The sequence below is a fragment of the Neolamprologus brichardi genome, chromosome 9 (assembly GCF_056152115.1).
Source record: "Neolamprologus brichardi isolate AB-2024 chromosome 9, ASM5615211v1, whole genome shotgun sequence".
NCBI lineage: Eukaryota > Metazoa > Chordata > Actinopteri > Cichliformes > Cichlidae > Neolamprologus > Neolamprologus brichardi.
This window is the reverse complement of record NC_142112.1, coordinates 10,689,687-10,707,173: the sequence shown is the minus strand read 5'-3', so window position 1 is coordinate 10,707,173 and position 17,487 is coordinate 10,689,687. Positions and strand designations below refer to the sequence as shown.

Here is a 17,487-nt window from a genome sequence, read left to right as displayed (position 1 = left end):
TGAATCAAACTTTAAAGTCCATGATTCATTCAATAAGGTTGGACCTTATTAAAGAAAACTGTGAACAAGGTCCAAGCCCAGCAAAAAATGAAACTGAATACTTTATGGACCTACACTTTGGGAAGGTTGTCATGAGAGAATTTGCTCCAAGCCCATCTTTGAATTGAATTGTTAGTCTAGTCCATTTTACTGGTCAGATAAAGACCCAGGCATGAGTCCACTGTCTCAAAGTTCAAGCCCTGGATGTTTAATGGTGTAGGTAGGTGGTGGGTGTTTTTGCATGTGAAAGTCCACCACCAGCTCCTTGTTTATCTTAGTGTTTATCTGGAGGTGATTCGGCTGGTATCAACTGACAAAGTTGTCAGCCAGTTCTCCCCATTATTCCCATTGGCAAGGAGGCCAACAGTTTCTGAACAAGAGAACTTTTGCAGGGAGCAGTCAGCAGAGCTGTAGAAGTCTGCAGAGTATATGGTGAATAGAAATTGAGCCAGGACAGTTCACTGTGCGGTGCCTGTACTGCCGATGACCCTGTCATAGTTCTGGATCCTCACGTACTGAGGGCAGGTGGTAAAAAATGTCTTGAGTAATGCCGTTGTTTCCTTTACTTTCCGCTCATTTCAGTGTAGATTTATTTGAAAATGTTCAGTGTTAGGTTTGTTCAGTAACATCAGTACAGGCATTACAATAAAAACACTGAATTTCAAAACACTCAAACACTGTCCATCCAGGCCTCATCAGGGAAAATAACAAATTTTACCAACAGAGCCAAAGGCTTTCCTCTGTTTTCATTTGATTTTACTTTTCCAAGTTCACACAATTGTTTAGGTTAGTTTTAATTTCATTCAGCTGTTCATTTTTTAATGTCAGTTACCTTTTTTGGGTAACTATAGCAACCTTGCTGGGATTTTGTTGATCTGGACTTTTTTTCAGATGTACTAAAGTGGCTTGCTTTTAGTACACAGTCTTATTTGACGAGCACAGTGTGTGCAATTTCCCTTCAGGAATATATCTACAGAATAAATAATAAAATATAATTTACAGAGCTGGTTGGAGATAATGGGTTTGAAGCGTTGCCATCCAGGAGATGAATGGAGGCGGCGTGATGGACTTTTGGAAGGTGGAGCTGGTGCTGCTGTGAACCTGAGAAAACCTTCAGCTGTTAACCAGGAGCCAGCAGTTCATCACAGGTACGTTATCATCAGTGCCCCGGGCGCCGTACAAACCTCTGGGGAAGTCTTTGTTTTTCTCGTGATGAGACTCTGACCATCTGATTATCCAATATGATCAAGAAATGTCCTGACAGAAAACATTCAGCTCTCCATGCAGCTGTAGCTGCAGATGTTTGCTCCATGTCAGCTGACCCATAGTGTGGTGGTTTCTGTGTGAACAGAGGCAGAGAGCGAGTAAGGGTTGCAGTGGAACTGGGTTCTGAAGCTGGAGGAAACATGACCGTCGACCTCGTCACCAAAGTCACCATCAGTGAGTTCAAAGGTCAGATTTTAACCTGTGACCGTTAATCGGTGACTCAAGGGCTCAAACTATTCCTATTTAATATATATTGTTTGAATAATATCATCATCAACAGAACCAATGACTAATCTAAATTATTAATAAACTGTTATATTGCAGTATCTCATTTATTTTGTACTTTTTTGTATTTTTTTGTATTTTTCTTCTGCTATCTGTACCTGAGCTGAGGTAACGCACAAATTTCCCCACCGTGGGATCAGTAAAGTCTTATCTTATCTTGCCTTATCTTATTTTATCTTAAGTTAATAAATTTTACTTGTATGTGTAATATATAATTAATGTATTAATAATGGGGACATTAGGGTTCGACCCTAGAGTAAGCATGTTTAGTCTGTGTTATGCCATTTAACAGAGACTTTTAGTTTTTACTATTGGGTGAACAAAATTAGATTACAGGTCAAACAGTCATGCCAGTCTTCTCTCCTATACGGTTAGAAATCTTGGAGTAGTTCTGGATAGCTCCCTAAAATTAGACAAGCAAGTTTCTCGTTTGGCTCTCGGCAAAGGCAGTCGCACTTTTCTCCTCTCCTCCTTCCCCTTATCTTCCCTGCTTAGCCTCTTGTGTCCTTGTCTTGTCTCATGTGTATTACTTTCCCTGGATCACTCTCTCACAGTCTCACACAGGGGCGAGTGGGGAATTTTTATATATATATATATATACACAGATATGTGTGTTTGATATATGGAGCGACTGCCTCTCTCTCTGTCTGCTGTTGCTACTTCAATCATGAAACTGATCAATGATCAGCTGATCGGCTTTTCTGTCGCGAGTCCGTCTCTCTTCTTTGTTTATCGCCCACTTTGCACCAGAAAGAGGAAACCAGCGGCTGAACAACAGCAGCACGTTTAAGCTTGATAAGCTGTTGTTAGAATTTTTTTTTTTTTTAAACGTATGTTTATTTGTTTTTTCAACAGTATCAACACCAACATAAAATGAACGTATGGCAGTCATAAAAATAATAATAATAACAACACTAATAATAATAATAATAATAATATTAATAGTAATAACGATAATTGAAGTGTTAATCCTAAAGGATTCCAAATAAATGCATAGTTAAATAAATTAAGGTAGCAAACCATACAAATAAATACAATAAAAAAATTAATTAATTAATTAATTAAAAAAAAAAAAATCATAATATAGGTTACACAGTATATTCCCAACAGCAAGTCAGACATTATTCATTATCTTGTTGTCTTATTCACTCACCGCCCCCCACATCCCCCCCCCCCCCCCCCCACATCCCCACTCCTCAGTAGATCCAAAAATATCTTCCAGATGTTGTAAAATTCAGAAGCCTTCTTTCTAACAATATAGGTCAGTTTCTCAAGAGCTAAACTCGATGTTAAGTTATTTAACCAGTGGTTAAAAGAGGGGCTACCAACATTCTTCCAGCATAAGGCGATACAGCGTTTGGCCTGTAGCAAACAAAGATCGCCCATTTTTCTTTCCTCACACGACAGAGTACAGTCATCTGGATACAAGCCTAAAATGCATAACTTAGGGCAAAGCGGTACAGGAGAAGTTGTGATCTGAGAGATATATTTTAACACAGAGCTCCAAAATTTTTGGATCTCTTCACATTTCCACAGGCAGTGATATAGTGTACCCTGATGCATATTACACTTATAGCATAGATCTGTCACGGCTGGCGGGGTGAGCCGTGTGGTGTGGAGGAAAAGGAGGACCCAAAATGCAGACAGCCGATATGGTGATATGAGTGAGGGTTTTATTTACAGTGCACAAATAACACAACTGAGGGCAGGACAGAACAAAAACCTAAACTGGGTGAGCTAAATAACAAACCGGAGATCATACGAATGGGGTGAGTGGCAGAGAGACGCAGACGAGGAACAGGACACCATGAAACACAGACGAGCCGACAACGAACACAGACCGACACCCACTATATATACACACACACGGTAATCGGGTAATGGCAGACAGGCGGGGACACAGCTGGAACCAATGGACATAACGAGACACAACCCTACAAAGTAAAACAGGAAACACACAGACTGTTTTACATAACAACACGGGGACATGAACAAAGCACCGAGGACAGACACAGGTAGGGCTGAATATACATTAAACTCCAGAAAACACAAAACGCTGGGTCAAAATGACCCAGGACCATGACAGTACCCCCCCTCCAAGGGCTGGCTCCAGACAGCCCAAAACAAAAACAGACGACCAACCCAGGGCGGGCGGCGGGGGGCCCAGGACGGAGGGACCACAACCAAACAAAAAACAAGCTCCAGTGGGCCAAACAGATTGTCCAAAACACAACACAGACTGGAGTTCCCAAACAGGGTCCCAAAACATAGTTCAGGAGGCCGGCCATGCACACGGCAGCGGCGACGACGGGGAAACAGTTCAGGAGGCCGGCCATGCACACGGCAGCGGCGACGACGGGGAAACAGTTCAGGCGGCCGACCGTGCGGACAGCAACGGCGGCGACGGGGAAACAGGTCAGGCGGCCGACCGTGCGGAAGGCAACGGCGGCGACGGGGAAACAGGTCAGGCGGCGGACCGTGCGGACGGCAACGGCGGCGACGGGGAAACAGGTCAGGCGGCGGACCGTGCGGACGGCAACGGCGGCGACGACACAAGTCCGGAGGCCGGCCGCGCGGAAGGTAGCAGCGGCCTGTGGGAGGTCGTCCATATCGACGATGACGCCCAACAAGCGGCCTGGCAGATGACCGCCGATGTCGAGGCGGCAGTTTGGGACCTGTAGGTGGCGTGGCGGAAGCAGAGGCTGGACCAGACGAGGCGGAAGCAGAGGCTGGACCAGACGAGGCGGATGCAGAGGCTGGACCAGACGAGGCGGATGCAGAGGCTGGACCAGACGAGGCGGAAGCAGAGGCTGGACCAGACGAGGCGGATGCAGAGGCTGGACCAGACGAGGCGGAAGCAGAGGCTGGACCAGACGAGGCTGATGCAGAGGCTGGACCAGACGAGGCGGATGCAGAGGCTGGACCAGACGAGGCGGATGCAGAGGCTGGACCAGACGAGGCGGATGCAGAGGCTGGACCAGGCGAAGCTGATGCAGAGGCTGGACCAGGCGAAGCTGATGCAGAGGCTGGACCAGGCGAAGCTGATGCAGAGGCTGGACCAGGCGACGATGAAGCCGGAGCTGGACCAGGTGAAGCTGATGCAGAGGCTGGACCAGACGAGGCGGATGCAGAGGCTGGACCAGGCGAAGCTGATGCAGAGGCTGGACCAGGCGACGATGAAGCCGGAGCTGGACCAGGCGACGATGAAGCCGGAGCTGGACCAGGCGACGAAGAAGCCGGAGCTGGACCAGGCGACGATGAAGCCGGAGCTGGACCAGGCGACGATGAAGCCGGAGCTGGACCAGGCGACGGCGTGGGTGAAGCTGAGGCTGCAGCTGGCGAGGATGAAGACACGGAGGCTGCAGCTGGCGAGGATGAAGACACGGAGGCTGCAGCTGGCGAGGATGAAGACACGGAGGCTGCAGCTGGCGAGGATGAAGACACGGAGGCTGCAGCTGGCGAGGATGAAGACACGGAGGCTGCAGCTGGTGAGGATGAAGCCGCTGCTGCCGGCGGCGAGGATGATAAGGCTGCAGCTGGCGGCTGGACGGGCTCCTCGGGCCCTCCGGCTGACGAGGCAGAAGACTGGACGGGCTCCTCGGGCCCTCCAGCTGACGAGGCAGGAAGCTGGCTGGGTTCTCCGGAACCTCCAGCTGACGAGTCTTGGGGCTGGACGGGCTCCTCAGGCCCTCCAGCTGACGAGACAGGCGGCTGGACGGGCTCCTCGGGCCCTCCAGCTGACGAGACAGGCGGCTGGACGGGCTCCTCGGGCCCTCCAGCTGACGAGACAGGCGGCTGGACGGGCTCCTCGGGCCCTCCAGCTGACGAGACAGGCGGCTGGACGGGCTCCTCGGGCCCTCCAGCGGACGGGACAGGAGGCTGGACGGGCTCCTCGGGCCCTCCAGCGGACGGGACAGGCGGCTGGACGGGCTCCTCGGGCCCTCCAGCGGACGAGACAGGCGGCTGGACGGGCTCCTCGGGCCCTCCAGCGGACGGGACAGGAGGCTGGACGGGCTCCTCGGGCCCTCCAGCGAGAAGAGTCTCGGGACCAGCGGGCACAGGGGCCCCTGGCAGGCGCAGAACAGAACCAGCAGGCGCGGAGACCTCTGGCGGGCGCAGAACAGAACCAGCAGGCGCGGGGACCTCTGGCAGGCGCAGAACAGAACCAGCAGGCGCGGGGACCTCTGGCGGGCGCAGAACAGCACCAGCAGGCGCACGGGCCTCTGGCAGGAACAGATCAGAACCAGCAGGCGCACGGGCCTCTGGCCGGAACGGATCAGAACCAGCAGGCGCACGGGCCTCTGGCAGGAACAGATCAGAACCAGCAGGCACGGTGGCCTCTGGCAAACACAAAGCCGACTGCAGCTGCACCGAGCATTGACTCAGCTCAGGCAGCGACAGCCGGGTGCAGTCCTCAGCTGGCTTCTTTACCTCCAGGGGTCCAGAGTCTGCTGGGGGCTGAAACCCAGCCTCTGGGGAGGCCCTGGAGTGCGTCTCAGTCTCAGAACTGGCCAGCTCTTGAGGAACGTTTGCAGGATTGTTTGGTGTGTCTCTCTGCAAAAAATACGTAATAGAAAAAGAGTCCAAAACGGGGGGCACAGACGCAGCCACCCGTACAGAGGGAGTCGGTGAAGATGGCATAGATGACTGGGCTAGTGGGGATACCGGGGGCCGAGCTAAACGAGCTTGCGGCTGTGCAGCTAAACGAGCTTGCGGCTGTGCAGCTAAACGAGCTTGCGGCTGTGCAGCTAAACGAGCTAAGGACAGCTGAGCAGGAGAATGAACAGGCAACCAGCAGTTCTCCTTGTCATCTGCTGCACAAAACAAAGCCCCTGAATAAACTGTCCCACAGTCCAAAACAGAAAAAGGGTCCTTCTCACTCACCACAGCCTGTAGTGCTATAGTCCTAGTATCCAGCTGTGGGGTGACGCGCCGACGGCGCGATCGTCGCCTCCTCCCTGCGGACGACTCCGGCGGGCCGGGCAAAACCTCCGGCGGGCCGGGAAAAACCTCCGGCGGGCCGGGAAAAACATCCGGTGGGAGAAGCTGACGTGGCTGTTCCGGGGCGGCCGTAGTCCGCTGCTGCTGGACAAAGTCTGTGGATTCCCGAGCTTGCACCACCTCCCGGGCTTTACGCAGGTTGCGAATTAAGTCCGAAAGTCCCTCGAACTGGCAGAGGTAGGAATTCCCTTCCAGAATTGCCTCGATGGCTTTTAACCCCACCACTTTCGCACTTGCGTTGGTGGTGTGGGTTACCCAGTTCATCAGGCGTTGGATGCGTGCGAGGTCGCTCTCCCCAGACAAAGCTGCTGGATCCATCTTGTGGTCGGCTCGTACTGTCACGGCTGGCGGGGTGAGCCGTGTGGTGTGGAGGAAAAGGAGGACCCAAAATGCAGACAGCCGATATGGTGATATGAGTGAGGGTTTTATTTACAGTGCACAAATAACACAACTGAGGGCAGGACAGAACAAAAACCTAAACTGGGTGAGCTAAATAACAAACCGGAGATCATACGAACGGGGTGAGTGGCAGAGAGACGTAGACGAGGAACAGGACACCATGAAACACAGACGAGCCGACAACGAACACAGACCGACACCCACTATATATACACACACACGGTAATCGGGTAATGGCAGACAGGCGGGGACACAGCTGGAACCAATGGACATAACGAGACACAACCCTACAAAGTAAAACAGGAAACACACAGACTGTTTTACATAACAACACGGGGACATGAACAAAGCACCGAGGACAGACACAGGTAGGGCTGAATATACATTAAACTCCAGAAAACACAAAACGCTGGGTCAAAATGACCCAGGACCATGACAAGATCAATTATATTAGGATCAAATTTATTTAATTGTACAGGGGATATGTATGTTCGCATTATCCAATTAAATTGTATCATTCTCAAACGAGTGTTAATGGTTTGAGTGTGTGTTTTTGAACATATTTTACCCCATTCAGTATATGAAATATCTTCTTGTAAGTCACTAATCCACTCCCGTCTTTTACTATCAGAGTTATCCTTATGGTTTTCAACTAACATGTTATAAAACTGGGACACCAGTCTTTTACCAAAACAGTTTTTTGTAACATGAGTTTCTAGGATGGAGAGTGGGGTTGGTGCACTGAATTGTTTAAGTGTGCCAGAATAAAACTTCTAAATTGTAGATACTTAAAAAAGTGTTTCTGCGGTAAATCAAACTTTGCCCTTAATTCACTGAATGACATTAGAGAATATTCCTCATATACGTCCTGTAGTTTCTCAATGCCCTTGTTCAGCCAAGCTTTAAAGCCCATGTCATTCTTAGCCGGGGCAAAGAGTTCATTACCCCAAATTGGGGAGAAACAGGACAACCCAGGAGAGTCATTCAACATTTTTTGTACTTCATGCCAAACAACAACAGTGTTTTTTACAAAGGGATTAGTAGTAATTTTCTTTAAAGTTTTAAAGGGTGCTGAGTATAAATAGCTATTTAACGACAGACCCTTTGAGGACATTCTTTCAGTTGCTAACCAGGGAAGGGAGATATCGTTTGAAAACCAAAACATAGTGGTCCTCAGCTGAGCAGCCCAATAGTACCATTTTAAATTTGGAAACTGCAGTCCTCCCCTATCATATGGTAAATACAAGAGGGAGAGTCTGAGTCTTGGCTTCCTATTGTTCCAGATGAAATTAGAAAGAAGCTTTCTGGTCTTGGAAAAAAAAGAAGGAGGAGGGGCCAGCGGAATTGACTGAAAGATATATAGGAATTTAGGTAATATAGTCATCTTTACTATGTTTATTCTTCCCAGTAAAGAAAGAGGCAATGATATTAATCTAGTGATCTCATCCGACAACCCTACCACCAAGGGCTCATAATTGGCTGAACTAAGATTGCTTATTGTTGGGGTTACTCTGATGCCTAAATATTTAAATCCCTCTGCGGCATTCACAAATGGGTGGGAAACAACTGGTTTCAACCTCTCGTTCATATTTAAAAACATAATGGATGATTTTTCTTCGTTCACTTTGAACCCAGAGAAACTGCTAAATTGATTGAATAGCTTCAGGAGAGATGGTATTGATTCTGCAAGGTGTGATAGAAACACAATAGTATCGTCAGCGTACATTGCAATTTTGTGTAGCATCTCCCCGATTTTAATACCATGGATCGAGGGATGTGATCTAATTGCTATCGCTAAAGGTTCCATGGCTAGTACAAAAAGCAGAGGTGAAATCGGAGACCCTTGCCTGGTGCCTCGAGATAGCTCAAAAGGACTAGAGATGAGATTATTGGTAGATACCATTGCAACCGAATCAGCAAGTAAAATTTCAATCCATCGGCGGAAGTGATCACCAAATCAAAAACGCTTAAGCACCTCAATTAAATAGGGCCATTCAACTCGATCGAACGCCTTCTCTGCGTCGAGTGATAGTATTGCAGTATCAGGTGACTCTTCACATTCGTGGATTATATTGAGAACTCTCCTCACGTTGTGGAACCCCTGACGATTTTGAACGAAGCCATTTTGATCTCCGTGTATAATGGCTGGAAGAGCCCTCTCCAGCCTCATAGCCAGAGCTTTAGCTATGATTTTGGAGTCAGAATTTAACAGCGATATGGGTCTGTAAGAACCGCTTTCGGCTGGCGCTTTGCTCGGTTTTAGAATGAGAGTGATCAGGGCACTACGAAATGTAGCAGGGAGGCGACCTGTTTCATAGGATTCCAAATAAACATCTAATAATGGGGGAATTAATTCTGCTTTAAATAGCTTGTAAATATCTATCGGAAGCCCGTCAGGCCCCGAAGCCTTACCACCTCTCATGTTCGTAATGGCATCAGAAACGTCATTGAAATTTATTTCTCTCTCCAATTCATTTTTCATATCCTCAGAAATACAGGGAAAGATCAATCTATCCAAGAAAGTATTTTGGCTTACCAGGTCCAGTGGGCTGTCAGATTTATATAGGGTTTTATAATACGAGACAAAGGTGTTATTAATTTCTGTGGGATCTGTAGATAATTCCCCTTGATCGTTCCTAATTATATTAATGGCTCTGTCAGATTCAAGTTTCTTTATCTGCCAAGCTAGTAGTCTACCCGGCTTTTCACCCTGATCATAAAACGTCTGTTTCAATCTTATTAAACCATCTTCAGCTTTAAGCATAGACAGCTCCTCGTATTTAGCTTTAAGGGTCAATAATTCCTGTTTTTTCTGTGTTGAATCATCTATGTTAACTTCTCTCTCTAATTCTCTAATTCTATTGTCTAATTCGTTCATTGTCTGTTTGAATTTGTTAAATTTAGAGCTGGTGAAACTTATCATTTGACCTCTAATATATGCTTTAAAAGCTTCCCACCTAACGGCTGCAGTTGTTTGAATTGTATTAATTGAGAAGTAGAGATCAATGTGTTCTCCTACAAATTTCATGAAGTCAGAATCATGTATCCATTTAGGGTGCAAGCGCCACTTGTTTGAGCGGCTATTCACTTGTTCCACCTCATAAAATAGTGAGGTTGGGGCATGATCTGACAACACAATGCTGTCATATATACACTTAGTTATATTGGGTAGCAAAGATGAGGAAATTAAAAAATAATCTATTCGGGAGTGGGATTTAAATACTGCTGAATAGCATGAGAATTCCCTTTTATTGGGGTTTTGAATTCTCCATGGATCACAGAGGTTCAGATCTTTCAAATATTGTTGTATTTTTTTTCTTGTTTGAGAGTGTGAAGTGTCTATCCCTGATGAGCGGTCAAGCTTCGGGTCCAGAGTACAATTTAAGTCACCTGCCAATATTATCCTACCAGGAAGGGTAGCTATCAATAGAAATAAATTCTCAAAAAATGAAGGGTTATCATCATTAGGGCCATAAACATTAACTAAATTGAAATTCTCTTCCAAGAGAGTTCCTTGAACCACCAAAAATCTGCCAGCTTTATCATAAATAGTGTTATTTACTTGGAAAGGCACTGAATTATGAATTAACACCATAACCCCTCTCGCGTGCGAAGGGCAAGAGGATGCTAGCACTTTGCCTGGCCATCTCCTACGTACTTTCACCAGATCCTCTCTGAGTAAATGGGTCTCTTGGATAAACGCTATTGATGACTCAAGTTGTTTAAGCCTGGTAATAACCTGTTTTAGTTTAACCACTTTTACCATTCCTCTCACATTCCAAGAAGTAAATTTAAAATTCTTATACGAAGTCATCTATTCTTATTAATACAACAGATTGTGCAACATAGTATCTTCATTTGGTTGTTGGTAAACCTTTCAGTATCTCTAACTGTTGTGCTGGGAGTAAACCAGTAAAAAGCAACACGTTGTGAAAAATACAAAAACACAAACAAATAACACAAAATCTGCCATAAATGAACCCCCTTAGCTGTCAACCTGAACCGGACAGCCCCTCGCCCTACCCCGCCCTCCCCCTGACCTTGGGGTGCAGTTAAGTGCACACGCTGATCCAATGTAAACAAGGGAGCAGCTAGACCAAACCGAGCTGACATTATGGTCAAACAAAACCAAACCACCTGGACCAGGGGTCTGCAACCTTTAACACCCAAAGAGCCACTTGGACCCGGTTTCCATGCAAAAGAAAACACTGGGAGCCGCAAATACTTTTTGAAATCTAAAATGAAGATAACACTGCATATATTGTTTTTTTACCTTTATGCTTTGTGTGAACAACTAAAGTAAGTAAGTAAAGTTTATTTATTAAGCGTTTTTCACAGAGAGGCAGTCACAAAGCGCTGTACACAAAGATTAAAATAAACAATACAATCAACAGACATTATACACAATGTAAAAGATCAAATGTAAATAATGTAAAGAATCTAAAATACGTAGATCAACAAAAGGCTTGTTTGAACAGAAAAGTTTTTAACTGGTTTTTAAAAGAATCCACAGAGCAAATAAAGTGTGTTGCTTATGAAATCCATGAAGTGCTACAGAGAAAATTACATTTTATTTATGTAATTAACACATTTTGAACTCTTAAAGAAATATAACAAAAGGAAAGCTGAACTAAAATGATCCAGTAAACAAAAACTGCTGTGAGCCACCACCCTTATATCGCCTTTGGGCTTTTGGAGCCTTGACCTGACTTTTAAAAAGTAATTGGAAAAAAGCACTATGTTGCTAAAAAAGGAAAAATAGATATTTGCAAAATTCCGCCTAAATATGTATTTTACCTGGTTAATGTGTGTGGCGGGGCGTGGTCTGCAGCGCCGCTGGGAGGCGGACGCACCTGAGCTGCACCCGCAATCACGCCTCGCTGCCTTAAAGTCTGTGCTCTCTTTGCTGTTGTGCTGGTGTGTGTCGGGCTGTGAGCTGAAAAGCTACAGCCGGCTGTATGCGTACAGCAACCGTGTGTGAAAAGTGGTCAGTAAAGAGATGCTGAAAAGCATGTTTATGGAAACATCGTCGGGTCTGTCGTGATATGTTTACAATAAGACTTATGGTCCTGACCGCTGCGCACAGTATCTGCAAATCGGGGCTTTCATCTTTACGCAGGATTTTAAGCTGTCATCTGTGAGGCGTGAGCGGTGTTTGTTTTAACATAGTTCATGGTGGAGCTGCTGACATAATGTGGATCCGAAGATCCATAGCTGGCCTACCTGGGGTCAAAAGTCTCGATAAATGCACGGCGTTTCGGCGGGTATACCGGCTTCCGCGAGTGTGACGCTTATTTTGAGCGGTGAAAAAATAATAAAATGTAATTTTATTTTTATATTTCAAAATCACAATAATCTTCCAATTTAGAACTACAAGTTATAAAAAGAACTAAACACAAATTGTCCTGACCTGGACAATTGCGTCTCCTGACGAAAATGTATATCCTACATGAACAAGTATGTATATAATGATCATTACAAACTTTCTTGTAGCATAACTCTCATCCCGGAAAGCCGACTGTATGTCGAACAACCAGCACTCCAAGACACAAATGAAAGCCCAATCAACGAGTGGGCGTGGCTAGTTATCTATAAGGGATAAATAAAATGCCCAATACAACTGAGGAGAACGAAGGAACGGTAAACCAAAGTAAACACAAAAAAGAAAAATACTCTCCCCAAAAAATTCAACAGTAAGGATGAGCGATATTGACCATTAAATCCAACAATTTCAAACTACAGTTGTTATGGGCAGATAGTGAAGGATTCGGCAGTTCCCATTAGATAATCTGCTAGTCCTCTGTATTCTGCAAACCTCGGATGAACTTTTCCGCATCTGCTGGCGTCTCAAAGACATGCGTATGTCCACCAGATGACACTCGTAGCTTCGCCGGGTAAATTAATCCGTAACGTACGTTCATCGCCCTGAGCTGCTGTTTCACCCGGTCGAAGCCCCTCCTCCGTCGGTGGAGATCTGTAGAAAGATCCGGGAAGAACATGACCTCTTGATCCCCGCAAATAACTTTCCCTTTGGCCATAGCCGCCCGCATCACCCGAACCTTGTCTTGGAAGTTTAAAAACTTCACGATGAGGACTCTCGGTGAGGGTGGTCGGTTGGGTTGCGTCCGGCCGGGCAACCGGTGAGCTCTTTCGATGAGAGGTTGTCTCGGGAATGTTGCTGGTCCCAGCGCTTCGGGGAGCCACTTCTCTAGGAAAGCCACCGCGTTGTTTCCTTCTATTCTCTCCGGCACATTAACTAGTCGTAGATTGGAACGACGAGAGCGATTTTCGAGGTCCTCGAGTTTGTTCGTGAGGAGAGCCACTTGTTTAACTAGCGCATCTGTATTGCCTTTCTCTGAGTTAACGGCGTCCTCCACGCTGCTAATGCGCATCTCTGCCCCATCCATGCGCACCGAAAAGTCCTGCACGTCTCTTTTAACATCTTGGATCGCTGACAGGACCACATCAAGTTTTGTGGAAAAGTCATTTCTGATTCCGTCGAGTATTTGAATAACATCCATGTTATGGGCCATTCCAGTACTCACGTTCAGGAGACTCCCAGGGCTAGCATCACCTGCAGAGTTAGCTTGACTGCTAGCATCAGAGATGTCGTCTTCCTCACTCAGAGAAGAGTGTGCCTTAGATTTATTTTGTGCTTTCTTAGCCAGCATAATGTCGCGGATATACGATAATAACTCGTTACAAGCAATAGTTATCACTGTTCACGCAGTAAAGGACAGTTTTCAGGAACTTACTAAAATATCGCCAGGAGCTCACAAAAATACGTGTGCCTAGTTCAGCGCCATAACCACGCCCCGCTGTTGTTAGAATTTATTTAATATTACTTTCTACACCAGGATCTTTTTCTACGCAGCTGACGGCTGGTAACTGTGCAGGGGCGGATCTAGCAAAGTTTAGCCAGGGGGGCCGATAGAGCATGAACAGGGAAAAGGGGGCACAAAGACATACTTCTCTTTCTTATTCTCATTTAAAATGTCGAGCTTTTAATAAATAATTATCTGAATCTTACACCCAAAGTTTTGATTTGATGTAAAATGTATAGAAGTCCATTACTGTATATAGTAACTGTTAAGTCTAATATACCCTAGTAAGCTATAGTACTTTTTCCTTTGGGAACCATCTGTGCAGTCTGCAGTTCTGTTGAAGAAAGATGTTGAATCTATTTAATTATTCTTGAAAAATAATTTATTTCTGGGCATTTTTTTCACACTGCAAATTAAAGTTGATTACGTCAATTAAGCATCATGAGGTGGAGGGTGGTTCCTTATTTTTTTATTTTATTTTTTTTGCTGGGAGTTTGCAGCCCTATTAGTTAGGTTGCTTAATATTTCTGCTAAGTACTCTTTAAAATACCAGAATAGTGTTTTTGTTTTTTTTAACTTGAGTAAGAACTTATACAAAAAGCAGCAAGATATTAAAAAACAGTTTTACTGATTAAAAAACACTATATCGGATTCATATCGGTATCGGCCAATATCCAAATTTATGATATCGTATTGGACATAAAAAAGTGGTATCGTGCCACCTCTAGTATATATATATATATATATATATATTTATATATGAATCCCAGGTAAAGTACAGCAAGAAGTCTGCCCAGTATTTAAATGAGTGAGTGTGAAATGAGAGAGCTCTATTAACCTCTGTAGGCTGCCCATTTTACCATGAGAGAGGAGGTCAGGTAAACAGGTACACTGCTGTCATTAGGCTCGATGACATTTATGATAGACAAGATGTTTTATAAATATCACAATTGATTCTCCTTGTTATCTCCATACTGCATCAGCTTCCAGTTTGGATTCGGGAGACAGACACTATCTCTACTTTTAAGATTAGGCTTAAAACTTTCCTTTTTGCTAAAGCATATAGTTAGGGCTGGACCAGGTGACCCTGAATCCTCCCTTAGTTATGCTGCAATAGATGTAGGCTGCCGGGGGATTCCCATGATGCATTGAGTTTTTCCTTTCCAGTCACCTTTCTCACTCACTATGTGTTAATAGACTTCTCTGCATTGAATCATATCTGTTATTAATCTCTGTCTCTCTTCCACAGCATGTCTTTTATCCTGTCTTCCTTCTCTCACCCCAACCGGTCGCAGCAGATGGCCGCCCCTCCCTGAGCCTGGTTCTGCCGGAGGTTTCTTCCTGTTAAAAGGGAGTTTTTCCTTCCCACTGTCACCAAAGTGCTGCTCATAGGGGGTCATATGATTGTTGGGCTTTTCTCTGTATCTATGAAGCGCCTTGAGGCGACATTTGTTGTGATTTGGCGCTATATAAATAAAATTGAATTGAAAATTGAATACTGTGGTAATTAACACCCTTGACAAACTAAAGAAAATAAGAAGAAAGGTCACTAACGTGATTCCAGACATATGAATCCCCCTCTGGAGTTGTGTCAAGAAGGACATCTGTTGTAAAACTCAAATGAAGCAGGTACCTCTGAAGACTCTGATCTACTGTGGTTACCCCCTATGATAATGGAGTTTAAAAAAATGGAGCTTATAGGGGATTCTCTTGGGTTTATTATGGTTACTCAAAGTGCAATGAGTTAATGAGCATGAGTGATTACAGCAAACACTTATGAGATAAACTTCAGCAGTAAAATGTGACGTCCTTCTGGAAAAAGTTATTGGGTATGTAAGTGAAAGAGAAACTACTTTGAACAAACAACAGTAAAAATGGCCACATACTTTCCAGGGAATCATGGATGTTTCAACATATTTGTTGACACTGGAATAAATATTCAAGAACTTTCTAAATCATGTTTAATCTGCATCAGGAAGTCTACAGATTTTATGACTGAAAAGAATGTGGCTGTTAGACACATATGAGATATATGGATGATGTATGTTAAACATGACATGTGAAACAAATGCAAAGAGAATTTAACATTGCATTCACAGGAGAATAATGAATACAAAAAGCAAAAGAACTGGGATGTACTATGGATCTCTTAAAAAAATGTATAGATGTTAATAACTGCGTGAACATGTGTGAAGATGCTCATGCAAAGTTTTGCTCAAACTGGCCATCCATTCAGGAGTGTGTGTGTGTGTGTGTGTGTGTGTGTGTCTGTGTAAGGGGCGGAGTCTATATAACGTCACCCCCTGGCAGGTGTTTTAGTTCCTTACTACCAGACTGAAAACAAAGAAGCTGTAAGTTAACACCTATATATGATTACCGGCTAATGTAAATAGACATCTCCTCACCAATTGTAAAAAGTAATTGCGTTACTTTACTGATTAGTTTTTCAAAAGTAATTAGTTACCTATTTACTTTTTAATCATTTAACTTTATGCACATTGCATCAAGCAAAAATATTATTATATGCAAGAAGAAATGTCTTTAACATTTAAACCAATGTTCTGCATATTCCAGCATATAAAATAAAATAATGTTCTTGTGTTTACACTCTTGTGTTTAAGGGTTTTTTCACTGTAGAAATAAGTTTTCTTCACACAAAGTGAACAGCAGACGCTAATATTTTTGTCACTTTTTAATGAATCAAACTCAAAATAATGTGAGTACTTCCAAAGTTTAAACACTACATGGTCGTACTCCCTCCTGCACTCCATGTTATCCATTGTTGATGTGCACACGTCTGTTGCTGCCACGGGCATCACACGCTCGTACGTTATTGTCGTGAGACACTCTCACAAACAAAATCGCGGTTTAGTAACGTTTTCACGAAAGGTACTACTCAAGGTTGAGTTTGTCACAAAGATAAAACCTTTGATACCAATGGCATCTAATTCAATTCAGTTTTATTTATACAACCCCAAATCACAACAACAGTCAACTGAAGGTGCTTTATACTGTAAGCAGTGTTGGGAAGGTTACTTTTAAAACACAGATTACAGAATACACGCCCTAAAATGTTGTTTGTAACGTATTCTGTAAAGTCACTCAGTGTGATTCTGAATACTTTGAATTACTTATTACATTGTCATGTTTTTTACACCTACATGAATGTACTATTGCTGTGTGACTTATTACTACTGACAAATCACTGGTGCTGAAGGTTACCCGCCATACCAATACCAACTAGATTTTTAAATCTATAAAATGAGTAATGGTGGACATTAGGTAAGTCTGCACTTTTTGCAGTGATCTTGTATAGAAAACTATTTCTGTATCAGTCATATGTTTTCTTTCTGTCTGCTTTCAGAACTGCACATCATTATTTACAGCTAGCAGGTTGTAATGCCGCCTTCGGTAATAGTAATAAATCACACAGCAATAATACATCGAAGATACTTAACTGGCACATGACCCAACTAAAACAAGCTAGCTGCAGTAGACTAACATTAGCTTTTAATAAAGAAATTACTTCCAGATGTTTCTTTAGGTTGGAGTTTTAGACGCTGAGAGCAACTTGGTCCTGCCATTAATTAATTCTTTGATCTTAAATATGATCAACCTATCTCTAATAATCGGCTATGTACCACAGACCTTCAAGCTGGCTGTAGTTAAACCT

The 17,487-nt window shown here is 44.3% G+C and overlaps 1 protein-coding gene across 1 annotated transcript; it reads right to left on the bottom strand.

Annotated features, from left to right (window-relative positions):
- Positions 1–320: 320 nt before the first annotated feature.
- LOC148101203 (uncharacterized) lies at positions 321–6,909 on the bottom strand. Its single transcript, XM_087845481.1, has 6 exons — positions 6,321–6,909; positions 5,890–6,266; positions 5,602–5,694; positions 5,185–5,310; positions 3,972–4,965; positions 321–457 (listed from the first exon to the last, which is right to left on the bottom strand). The coding sequence occupies exons 1-6, from the start codon at positions 6,907–6,909 to the stop codon at positions 321–323; spliced, it is 2,316 nt and encodes a 771-aa protein (XP_087701607.1).
- Positions 6,910–17,487: the final 10,578 nt, after the last annotated feature.

Excerpts from the sequence above, each read along its gene's own strand:
- LOC148101203 (XM_087845481.1), bottom strand. The coding sequence starts at position 6,909 with ATGGATCCAGCAGCTTTGTCTGGGGAGAGCGACCTCGCACGCATCCAA. Across the intron at positions 5,695-5,889 it reads CTGATCTGTTCCTGCCAGAG|GTCTCCGCGCCTGCTGGTTC; the intron begins GCCCGTGCGCCT and ends CGCCCGCCAGAG. Across the intron at positions 4,966-5,184 it reads CAGCTGGAGGGCCCGAGGAG|TCCTCGCCAGCTGCAGCCTC; the intron begins CCCGTCCAGTCT and ends TCCGTGTCTTCA.